The sequence below is a fragment of the Camelina sativa genome, chromosome 13 (assembly GCF_000633955.1).
Source record: "Camelina sativa cultivar DH55 chromosome 13, Cs, whole genome shotgun sequence".
NCBI lineage: Eukaryota > Viridiplantae > Streptophyta > Magnoliopsida > Brassicales > Brassicaceae > Camelina > Camelina sativa.
Genome location: NC_025697.1, coordinates 1,154,713 through 1,167,006, shown reverse-complemented (window position 1 = coordinate 1,167,006; position 12,294 = coordinate 1,154,713). Strand labels below are relative to the sequence as shown.

At 34.8% G+C, this 12,294-nt stretch overlaps 1 protein-coding gene and 2 long non-coding RNA genes across 5 annotated transcripts; 2 read left to right on the top strand and 1 right to left on the bottom strand.

The window, feature by feature from the left end:
* On the top strand, positions 126-2,758 carry LOC104734381. Of its 3 annotated transcripts, none has more exons than XR_759259.2 (11): positions 126-223; positions 323-351; positions 490-615; positions 727-849; positions 954-1,073; positions 1,174-1,395; positions 1,508-1,720; positions 2,000-2,087; positions 2,196-2,237; positions 2,326-2,374; positions 2,483-2,758. XR_759259.2 is itself a non-coding variant. In XM_010453935.2 (11 exons), coding segments are annotated over exons 1-11 (1,014 nt in total). In that variant the 5' UTR covers positions 126-202; the 3' UTR covers positions 2,484-2,758. The 3 variants fall into 3 exon arrangements, 1 of the variants encoding a protein (XP_010452237.1); XM_010453935.2 differs by having other exon boundaries at positions 1,508-1,700; XR_759261.2 differs by lacking the exon at positions 2,483-2,758 and having other exon boundaries at positions 1,508-1,704.
* On the top strand, positions 3,161-3,740 carry LOC104734380. The gene is made up of 2 exons (XR_759258.2): positions 3,161-3,261; positions 3,351-3,740. It is a non-coding gene; the product is annotated as an uncharacterized LOC104734380 (long non-coding RNA).
* LOC104734379 lies at positions 5,986-7,077 on the bottom strand. The gene is made up of 3 exons (XR_002034915.1): positions 6,510-7,077; positions 6,159-6,422; positions 5,986-6,078 (listed from the first exon to the last, which is right to left on the bottom strand). It is a non-coding gene; the product is annotated as an uncharacterized LOC104734379 (long non-coding RNA).

Here is a 12,294-nt window from a genome sequence, read left to right as displayed (position 1 = left end):
TAAAGGGTAAAATAATGATTTGGGCTTGTTCCAGGCCGGAACTAAATCCAAGGCCCAATCGTTTGTTGTGAAAATAAATACGAAATGATAGCCCAATCCAATAACTATAATAAAAACCCTTTTCAGACCTAATTTTAATCCCTAAAAACTGTCAAGGGTTTGTCGCCTCTCGCTCGTCTCAACCTCTCTTCATTCCACACCAATGGACGGATCCGCCGACGAGGTAATCGTCTTATGGCTTTTCTTCTTATTCAGTCAGTCTAATAACCCTTTGTTTCTCAATTTGTGGTTTCTGATTAGATCTTCCTTTTTGTACTTGTAGGGATTGCATAAAATTTTGCGAAAAGTCAGGTAAATTGAATCGATATAATTTGTCTTCTTTTTTTTCTTCTTCTTCTTGTATATGTAAAACGTAAGATGAATTCTGTGTGTACAACGTTCTTGTCACGTTCGTTGATATACTGTATGGGTGTTATCGAATAATTTCAGTGACTATGGGAGGGTTACTGTTTCGGGCTATAACTTTAGGCAGACTCCTCTTGCCGATGTCGAGAGGGCGTTGAGAGAACATTTCACTTCATGTGGAGAGATCACGGATGTATGTGTTCACATGAGGTATTTTTTTTTGTGGCTTCTTCTTCTTCTTCTTCTTCCTCCAATTTTGTTCCAGAGTTAAAATGATCTTACTAAAGAAAACAAACTTGTTGTTACATGAATATGATACAGAATTGGTTATATATATTTTATGGGAGAAGGCGCAGTCGATAAGGCCATGCAACTTAATGGAAGTGATGTGGGAGGATGGAATGTCTCTGTTAAGCCTTTTCCGTTTCCCGAACATGCAAACGAGTAATCCACACTGCCATTTATTATTTAATTTTCATTTGAAGATTTCCCTTTCTTATATAATTCATTTGAATTTATTCATCTCATGCAAAATCCTATTATTGCAGTAGCGTTGTGGTAAGAGTTGAAGGATATGACACTTCCCTTAGTAAGATTGATATCCAGAGCGCTTTGAGTAATCTGTTCTCTTCATATGGAGAGATGTATAGCGTCTTTATTCTTGAGGGGTAGGGGTTTGTTGTGTTGTGCCTTATTTTTCCTAATTAACTCTCAAGTTATATCAGTCTCTCTTAACTTAAAATACTTGTCTATTGTTGATCTTTTCAGCTATGCACAGGCTAATGTTGACGGAAAAGACATTGCTGATAAGGCGCTTGAACTTAATGGGAGCGTCATGAGAGGACGCAAATTATCTGTTGAGGTGCTTTGTAGAACGAGCATACAAACTACCCACATGCGCCGCCGCTACATCCGTCCACTACCTGGTCTCCCACCATGTACTACAGTTCCAGATAGCTCTACCAGTGATGCAGCCATTCCACAAAGCAGGTAAATAGATTGATTTTTCTTTTTTACAAGTCAAGACGGCTTTAATATGGTTCTTCCAAAACCTTTTCCCGTCTTTTAAATTTCTGTGCTTTTGCTTTTGGTATTAATTCAGGAGTGAAAGCTCCAAGACTCCAGATAAACCTGTTGAGAAGAAAAGGAGGTTTAGTAAGGAAGAGGCTACAGCTACATTAAAGAGTAAGACCATTCCTACTTTAGTTGAGAAGCAAACACCTGATCTAGCTGGGCTCGTTGTTTACGATATATGCATGGGCGACGGCAAGACGAAAGCTGATCCTGGAAAATGGGCATGTGCGCATTTATTTAGGTCTTAAAATTTCAAGACAATGATATCATCACATGATTACTACAATGTCATATAGATTATTGAACAAGGTGGCAGTGTGGTAAATAATGTGGGGTAGTTATAGAATTGGTGGTGGATAAAAAGCAAAACAAAACTAATGCCTTATTTGAGACCTAAGCGCACCAAAGAATCATTTTGGATAGGATCTGAAGAAACAAGATATTTGAGAGCACCAAAACTATTTAAGTTTGTAACTTGCAAAATATTTGTAGAAGCTCATTTTGTCGTCTCTGATTGCAGGTTACTGTCCACTATACTGCAAGGCTTCATAAAAATGGGAGGATTTACTATTCCACCTGTGGAGGGCATCCTCATGAGTTTCGTGTAGGTTGGTATTATAACGAGATTCGAAAATAAGAGGCTGTAATAGTAGTCTTTGACTGTTACTTGGATGCTCATATATGTGCTTTTCGTTGTTGTTGTTAATTACACGCAGGTCTTGGAAATGTCTTTCCGGGATTGGATTATGGCATTCTTGGTAACCTTTTCGTACTGGTTTCTCTTCACTATGTTCAAAATGTGTATCATCATGTTGTTTTGATGTATATTTTTTGTAAATTTTGAAGGCATGTGTGTTGGTGGCAAAAGAAAGCTTACAATCCCTCCAGCATTGTGGTAAGTAAAGCGGCGCCTTTGCAGATCATTTTGATTTATCTTTGTTGTCATGTTTTTATTCAACCTTTTTAATATTTTGATCATGATAATATTTTGTGTGGCTCACAGACATGGTGTGGAAGGTTTTCGTGACACTATTACTCCTGAGGCCTGGCTGGTGTTTGAAGTTGAACTTCTTAGTTTAAAATAAATAAATAAATAAAACTTCCTTTGAATTAATACATTCCATAATTAAGTTTTGTTTGGTGTGTTCTAGCTTTTATTGTTTTCGACCGGCCTTTTGCGTACCCTAGCAAATTGTTATCTTGACTTTTACTACTAGTATTCACATTCCAGTTAAAGTATCAAGCAGCATCTTTAAGCTGCAATCCGTATTTTAAGAAATTAGTTGGTAAATTACGTTAATATAAATAAATTATATGGCTCTCTCTCTCTCTAACCTTGTAGAGAAAGTATTTCCCAACTTTTTCCGATGCTCTTTCTGTTGTTCACAATTTGTCCCTTTCTGTGCCGTTGATTCATCGCCATAAGGTGTTTCCTCCTACTTCAGTAAGCATCTCATAGAACTTTCGGGGATGCTTTAGATCTTGAATCTGTAAAAGGGTAATAATGATTTGGGCTTGTTCCTGGCCAGAACTAATCCAAGGCCCAATCATTTGTTGTGAAAATAAATACCAAATGATAGCCCAATCCAATAATTATAATAAATAAGGTAAATGGTTAGATCATCACATCTATATAAACAAGAACATTGCACGGTTTCCATCACATTATCCATTGCACGGTTTCCATCACATTATCTATTTCTCAAATCAGAATTAGGTTATACAGAAACCAACGCTGCAAAGCAAATCCCCTCCAAGAGTAAACCTCCACATCTCACTAAGGTAAATGGTTAGATCATCATCGCAAATATATTTACTTCAATCTCTCTTAATGAGTTCATGTTAGAAGCAATGATTGACAAAAATTACAGATGGAACCATGGATTGGACATTGTCAATGACTAGGTCAGACATATACAATTCCAAGGCAAATAATGAACATCATCGACCCCCGACAGATACAAAATGGATGGTCAATGTAGAGGTAAAACAACAACAACAATTTATATTCACGTAGCAAACGTCTTAGTTCCTTCTTAGGCTTTTTTATCAAGGCGTCCAAAAGTCATGGCTTCTCGACGCTGCCCCTTCCGTAACAAGTGTGGGAATTTTTTAGACTGTTTGTTCTTTTTCTTTCTTGCTGGATTAGAAACTTAAGGATCCATTCCTTATCTTTTAAGAGTCTAATTTTAGAGATCTCAAATCCCGCTGGCTTATGTAATGTGTGAACTTTACAATAAAGAAATTAGTTTTTCTTTTTAGTGTAATTAATTGTAATGTTGTCACCTGAGACATAATGCACTAGCAATTCGTTATCCGTATTCTTACGATTGAAAACTACTTATCATTTGCTATTACTTAAAAGTTGTGAGAAAAAAAAAAACTAAAAACTAGATTTGACTATTTATTAAACAAGTAAAATAATAAAAGGTTCTTCCAAATTTCATTAAATAACTTCACATGGGAAATTAAGTAATTGTGTAGTGTACATTTATTTTGCTAACCATGGCATCGCTATATTTATTTTGCAATTTTGAATTTTGCTTATAATCATGTAAGAATCGTGATTAACACTAATACCTTTTTTTTTTTTGAGCAAAACATTGATACCCCACTTCTTAACACAAACTGTTACCACATAATATGTTTTAGATATTATTTTTATCAACTAGTGTATATTCAACTTTTACAAAATGATCGAAAAGGAAAGGAAAGCACTCAGATCATTTTTCTTTGATATTTTAGATTTTGCTTTAAATCAAATGTCAAAGATTTAATTAAACAGCCCAAGATCTATCGACTGAGAACATAAGCACAACACACAAGTTTACACATTCATTCAAATCTCTTGAGGATTTCTCACAAACTATTATTGGTTTAGGTCTGTAGTTGTATAACTATCCTATAATCAATCAACTGATTTGGTATCACTAACATATCGACATAACTTCCCTAAATACTTGATTAGGTTTGATCAGTTTGCTCTCTCTCTCTCAAGGTCTCAGACCCCTCAGAGCAAGGGCATTAGTAGGGGACAGTTTTTGGTCCCTCGATTTTAATAATAATATTTTGAAAGTTTCTTATTTTTAGTAAGAGCATTGGTGTCTATTTGTAATTGGTCCCCCGAATAAAATAATAATATTTTAAAAATTTAAACATTAATTTAAAATTGAAAAACAAAAACATACAATTAGGAAATTAATAACAGAAAACATAAAAACATCAAAACAAAAACAAACATCTTTTTCAACTCATAGAAATTTATAAATCAATCTTCATTATATGGAAGATGTCCAAAATTAGTCCAAATATGCTCAATCAAATCTTGTTTTAGTTGGTCATGAGCTTGTTTATCCCGAATTCTTGTTTGACGAGTAATCGTACCGCTGATATTTGAACCCACAACGGCGGCACCAACGGTATATGTTTGATCCACATGTTCTCCTTGTTGAAATTCAGAAACAATGTTTCGGTAACTGTATGTATGTCGTTCATCTTCGACAATCATATTATGGAGTATTATGCATGATCTTATAACATTTGCCATTCTGTTTTTATCCCATAAACGAAACGGATTTTTAATAATGGCGAATCTAGCTTGTAAGACTCCAAAGACACGCTCAACGTCTCAGTTTCTTCCTTGTCCCCGAACGCTCAACAAGCCAACATATATACTCTAATAGAGAAACGAAGCAATTCTGAGATATAAGAAAAGAGTAATGGGTAGTTTCGGAAGTTGCAAAAATTAACCAAAATCTAATCCAATTCCAACACAGAAGATGAGTCGAAGAAGTCCAAAGCGGGATCTTTCGTCAAAATTCAAAAATAGTGGAGCGCGAGTAGCTCTAACTTTCTTCTTTTTTTCTCAACATTTTTCTACCATTTTGAGTTATCTAATGGAAGAAGAATTTTTATGCTTATGTGGGTGAAACTATGTGTCTTGTCTTGGTATTTTTGTACTCGGTCGAATTTTCTGGTTACTATAATACTCTGTTTCATTGGATGCATAAAAAGAGTAAGACGTTTTGTGGGTGTGTGTTGACACCATAACAAAAGTAGACATTCTTAGCGTAGCAGAGAGATTGCTTACACATAACGACAAGGAAGAGTCTTAGTTAAAAACTATAATTTTGTAAATAGCTAGAGTTGCACCTTCAAACATATGGGGCTGCGAGTGATCTCCCTATGGTTCACAATAAATAGAGAGACAAAAAGAAAACTCCTACTTTGTTAAGAAAACGGAAACAAACTAGTTTTTTGGGGTTTTAACGAATTTAGCAATCAGTTCAACTTTAACCTCGCTGAAGAAGGAAAGGATGCAAGCGTCTGGTTTAACAGGAATGATTTTTGCTTAGAGACCAAACGATCAATGATGTCTGAAAGAGCTGATGGGATTGGCTCTACTCTTCGATCTGCATAAAACCCATATCTCTCTCATGTTAACCCATACACAGAAAATTATGAATAGAGAGGAAATTATGGGAGAACACTATAAAGGACATGCCTTTGATACTCTCTATCAGCTATGGGGAGACCAAGTTGGATCATCTCGCGTCCATGTCCTCTTATTTGGCCGTTTACAACCCACATATGCCTCACCTGTTTCCCATTAACCAACAATTTAAGACCCAGCTAAAAACAAGTTAAACCATTACAGTAGAGCAAACAAGATTTCTTACTTTGAAGTTGACCTCTTCTATCAGGAAGTCTCAGATTGTTTACAATAGAAACGAGTTGAGAAACCTCCTTTGCTTCAATCCCTTCGACAACATTAACCTACTCAACAAAACTCCGCAACTTATAGTGTCCTAGGCCTAAACTATAGACAGAGACAGTAAAGACAATCCAACTAACAATTTTCGCTTCATACATCTCTTGGACAACAAAAGTCTTCGCCATGCTTGCAGGACACTCTTTATCTTTCTCAGAACTGAGACTGTTATCTGAATGATGGAAACAACGCATAATCGGAACATTGCAACCAAGTCTAATATCTGGTTAAAACCAAGAAATCAGATTTTCCAAAGTACCTAACAAAGAAGCTCAAAATTGATACAGAGATAGCTTATTTGCGGATCATGCTTGGTCGATTTTGTCACTGGCGGCGACCGGCGAAGCTGCTTCCAACCAACAGTCGGGTTTGGGTTCGGGTTCGTCATCGCCTCGGATCCTGATCAGTAAGAAGATTCGATTTCAAACGAACCCGAGGGTTTGACGTTTCAGTAGGGAGTCAATATAAAAGGACCCTCTGCTTCAGCTCAAGGCTCTGCTTCACCCTTTGTTTAAGTCCACGTCACTTGCTATTTGTGTTGACTTATCCAGCTCAGCAGTGACTTACTTCTTCTTCTTCCCATCATATCTAATGAACCTTATCTCACTTGATCCTGATCCCCAACAAGAATTTGAAAATTGGTCCAACTTTGGCAACCACAACAAATCCCTAAATTCTCTTGTTTATTTCTTCTTCTTTTTTTTTTTCTTTCTAATGTATTGTAGATCTATCTGTTGAAAGCTAATCAAAGGCCTAAGAGAACACTGAATTTGTAGCAGAATGGGAACGGGTCATTGCTGCTTTTGATTCGGATGTTTTGTTCTCTTTTTTGTTCTAGTTGGCAATTTTGAAATTTATTCTGAAGATATTTGTATATGGGAAACAGTTTATAAACACAAAATTAAAAACTAAAATTCGCTTCAAAAAGTATAATTTAGCCGATGAGTCAAATATATAAAAGATAGTAATTAAGTCAAATGGCAGTTTTTACAACGAGATCATAATCCGAAAAAAAAAATTAGCCACAACCACTCCCAAAAACTTACAAGTTATGGCTAATTATAACCCGAACCCGAAACTAGACCGGGGAAGATGAGATCAAACCTGCGAAGACAAGAAAGAAAGAAACAAACGAAGAAGTAAGCATATATATTTATACTAAGAAATCAAAATGTAATTAATAACACAAAATTACAGAATTATTGAATACATACCCTCATAGAGTCATCTCAACAAACTCAATGATGGGACACACATGATCAAACCGTATAAATCCACGATCACCAACGCCAATGTCACCGATGCTGTCCAATAGCTCAAAGTACGGGATAAGAGTGCCATCATCCTCTTCATGTACCCCAGCACCTATCAGTTAGCAGAAATAATTAGGATCTATACATCTATGAAAACCATCTAGACTTAGGGGTGTCAATCGGGCTGGCCCGGCCCGGCCCCGCTCAAAACCCGTAAAGCCCACATATGTTTGAGCCCGGCCGGCCCGAAATATTTCCGAGCCTATATTTCAAAGCCCGAGCCCGGTTCAACAGGGCTTTTCGGGCTTATCTTACCGATCAAAAATTCAAATTTATAAGTCTTAAAAGAACAGTGTTTGAAGGTATACTATAAAACAAATCAATCAAAAATTTAATAACTCATCTATATTCATTACAACCAACTTAATTTAATATAAAAAATTCAAGACTAAACAAAATTTCAATACTTTAACCAAATACACTAATATATAATTTATATAAAATATCATAGAAAATTTTTTTAAAGTATTAAGTATGATTATTAAGTAAATATAAAAATTAGGATTAGAGTTTAAAACTTTAATTACAATAAATTATTAATCAAATATTGCAATCAAACAAAAATGTTAATAAAAAAGTATAAATATATTTGTTAAAAGACTTTTCGGGCTGGCCCGAGCCCGGTCGGGCTAAGCCCGAAAAACCCTATAGCCCAAACAGGCTGAGCCCGAAAGGCCCGATTTTTTCTGGACATATATATTTAAGCCCGAGCCTGCTATTAATAATAATAATAATAATAATAATAATAATAATAATAATAATAATAATAATAATAATAATGCAAATATTTTCTTATGAGAACCATATATATATATACAACTTGTTACAATACAACAATTCATCCTATTAATCTTGAAAATTATCTTCTCATTATTTCAAATCATGAAGTATTATAGACATATACGAATAAGAAACATTATATAGCATGCATCATGTCTTACTACAATCTCAAAAGTGTTGGTGTCACTGCCTTCTAAACTGATTGGCACGTTATGCTGTCAAAATTAGCAAAAATGTACAATTAACATGAATATCAAATTAAATTATTAACATGAATATCAAATTAAACCCGGGAAGTCCTCATGTAGCATCCCTCCCTCTTTTTTTTTTTTTTTTTTTNCAATAAACGTAATTACAAAAGACATTGACAAACAATTTTTAATAGATATTATAGATAAAATAGATGATCACGAAACCAAAAAGGAATATTTATTAAAATTAAAAGATTTAGTGCAACGAGAAAATCAATTATTAACTCCACAACCTTTTAGTCTTAACAAAATAATAGAAAAATATCCCTCTCCAACACTTTTTAAACAAGTAACCACTGGTGAATTACAAGGAGAAGTTAAAAATTTAAAAACACAAATAAAAGAATTACAACAAATAGTTCACCAACATCAACTTCATCAATTGCAAGTAGACGCTAGATTAGCCCTTATAGAACCAAAAGTCCATGAATCTCCACCCACAACAATGGACAAACCCTCCACAAGCAACCCTGAAAACCATAAACAAACAAAAGAAGAAGAAGAATATATCCAGATAATAAACAAAATAAACTATCAAAAATGGTATACAAAAATCACAATACACATAGGGTATGATTTTAAACTAGAAACAATAGCACTTCTAGATACAGGAGCTGACTATAATTGTATTAGAGAAGGAATAGTTCCTACAAAATTCTATGAAAAAACATATGAAAAACTTAGTGGTGCAAACGGAAGTAGTTTGAAGGTCAACTACAAATTACCTAAAGCAAAAATCTGTAACAAAAATTATTGTTTTAAAACTCAATTTATCCTTGTAAAAAACTTAAGCCAAGAAGTTATACTAGGAACACCATTTTTTACACAAATTTATCCGTTTAAAGTTACAGAACTAGGGATTACCACAAAAATTGTAGGAGAGAAAATAATGTTTGAATTTCTATCCCCAATGAAAACAAAAGAAATCTTATCCTTACAAAATTCAACAATAGAAAAATCTATAAATTTAATAAACGGGAAACAAAAACATATACAATATTTACAACAAGAAATAAAATACCAACATATAGAACAACAACTAAGTGATCCACAAGTGACAAATAAAATAAAAACTTTAGAAGTTGAACTACTACACCAAATATGTTCTGAACTCCCAAATGCCTTTTGGGAAAGAAAAAAACATATTGTTGAAATACCCTACGAAAAAGATTTTAACGAAAAAAATATTCCAACTAAAGCTAGACCTATTCAAATGAATCAAGAACTTTTAGAATATTGCAAAAAAGAAATACAAGAATTACTAGATAAGAACTTAATAAGAAAATCTAAATCTCCTTGGAGTTGTTCAGCATTTTATGTTAACAACCAAGCTGAAAAAGAACGAGGAGTACCACGCTTAGTAATCAACTATAAACCCTTAAACAATGTAATACAATGGATAAGATACCCAATACCAAACAAAAGAGATCTATTAAAACGATTATATGACGCCTGTATATTCTCTAAATTTGACATGAAAAGTGGATTTTGGCAAATACAAATTGCCGAGAAGGATAAATATAAAACAGCATTCACAGTGCCTTTTGGGCATTACGAATGGAATGTTATGCCTTTCGGTTTAAAAAACGCACCATCCGAATTTCAAAATATAATGAACGAAATATTTAACCCTTACTCCACCTTCTCTATTGTATACATAGATGATGTGTTAATATATTCAAAATCCATCGACCAACACTTTAAACATCTATACACCTTTTTAAACATTGTTAAAAAGCATGGACTAGTAGTATCCGCAAAAAAGATGCAAATATTTCAAACAAAAATACGTTTTCTAGGCCACAACATATATCAAGGTACTATAACACCTATATCTAGATCTATAGAATTTGCAAATAAATTTCCAGATGAAATAAAAGAAAAATCACAATTACAAAGATTTTTAGGTTGCCTAAACTACATATCTGATTTTCTACCTAATCTACGAAAAACTATTCAACCATTGTTTCAAAGATTACAAAAGAACCCCATACCATGGTCAAGTCTGCATACTAGTCTAGTCCAGGATATCAAGAAAAAGGTTATAACACTACCATGTCTAGTCATCCCACACCCCAATGCATTCATGATAGTAGAGACAGATGCATCAGAAATAGGTTACGGGGGGATCCTTAAACAGAAAATGCCAGAGTCAACCCAAGAGTCTATAGTTCGTTTCCACTCAGGAGTATGGCTTGGACCACAAAAGAATTACTCTACAGTTAAAAAAGAAGTTTTATCTATAGTAAACTGTATTTCTAAATTTCAAGATGATTTAATAAACAAAAAGTTTTTACTACGTGTCGATTGCAAATCGGCGAAAGAGATTTTACAAAAGGATGTTAAAAACTTAGTCTCTAAACAAATATTTGCTAGATGGCAAGCTATTTTATCTGTTTTTGATTTTGATATACAATATATAAAAGGGGAAAATAATTCTTTACCTGATTTTCTAACAAGGGAGTACTTACAGGGAAAATCTCAGGATCACCAAAATGAGTGAAACACAAAAGAAACCAATGAGTGCATCAGACTACGTCAAGAATCAACCACATTTACAAGGAAAGCAATTAACCACTAGCAACCAATTCTCTGCCTTGGCGGAATTTCCTCCTTTATCCTACGCAAAAGCCGTCAACCCCCAGCCACAAAAAATATCCAATCCATCCTCCTCACAAAAAACCATAGATCAAAAATCGTCCTACTTCCTTAAACCACAACGCCAACACCTTATTACAACCTCATTTACCAAACCAATATCCCTTAAAGATCTAACCCAATATACCAACCGCATATTTTACGAAGAAAGTCAATACCTTACCGATAACCTTACCAAAAACCGCACATTCTACGAATTCATTCTCGTAGACACCAAATCAGTAGAAATAACCCACCATACCGACAAGAATGACCCAAACCTTATTTCCTACTCCACCTGCAAAATCCTCAAAGTATGCAATCCCCAAGATCTCGGATTCATAAACCTGCACACCGCAAAAGAATTCTCCATCCCGGGGTTCCATATTCCAAGATTTACCTACATAGATTACCAGAAGGCCTTTTTCCACACCCTTTACTTACGAACCTATGATCACTCCTGGTTCCTTTCCTTTGACTTTCATTGCCCCAAGACAATACCAGGATGGTTCTACGAATGGTGGTACTGGTTTGGCCCAACCGATGACATATATCCACCCCAAATACCCAAGGTTTCACTACCCTACTACACTAAACACGAAAAACACCAACTCATCGGCCCTTTACCAAAGATAGCCTTCCACATAGATATGGGAATACCCTGGATACTATCTTGGCACTACAACCTTCTACCCTTCTTACCAGAGATGCCATATTCACTAGTCCGCGAATTCAGAATCAAATGGTGGGACAAATATAACCTCGACCGCTGCTCTTTATCCAACTTGGAGAAATGGATCCAGACACATCAACAAATAAAGCAATCCATAGCTACAGTATCCCGAACATTACCACCTATTCAAACAAAAACTTCGCCAGACAAACCACCAAGTCCTACAGAATCAACAACTTCGTCCTCCGGATCCAAGAAAAATAAAGGCAAAGAAAAACTCAAGAAACTCCTCGAGACAATAGCTATGCAAATATCCTCCTCAGACGACGAAGATGATATAACACAAGACAACAATACGCAAGACGACGATCCATTCTAAAACATAACTAT

What these genes read in the sequence shown, in the direction of transcription:
- LOC104734381 (XM_010453935.2), top strand. Translation starts at nt 203, where the DNA reads ATGGACGGATCCGCCGACGAG. An exon ending in TGGACGGATCCGCCGACGAG is followed by an intron (nt 224 to 322) that starts GTAATCGTCTTA and finishes TTGTACTTGTAG; the next exon opens with GGATTGCATAAAATTTTGCG. An exon ending in TTTCCCGAACATGCAAACGA is followed by an intron (nt 850 to 953) that starts GTAATCCACACT and finishes CTATTATTGCAG; the next exon opens with TAGCGTTGTGGTAAGAGTTG.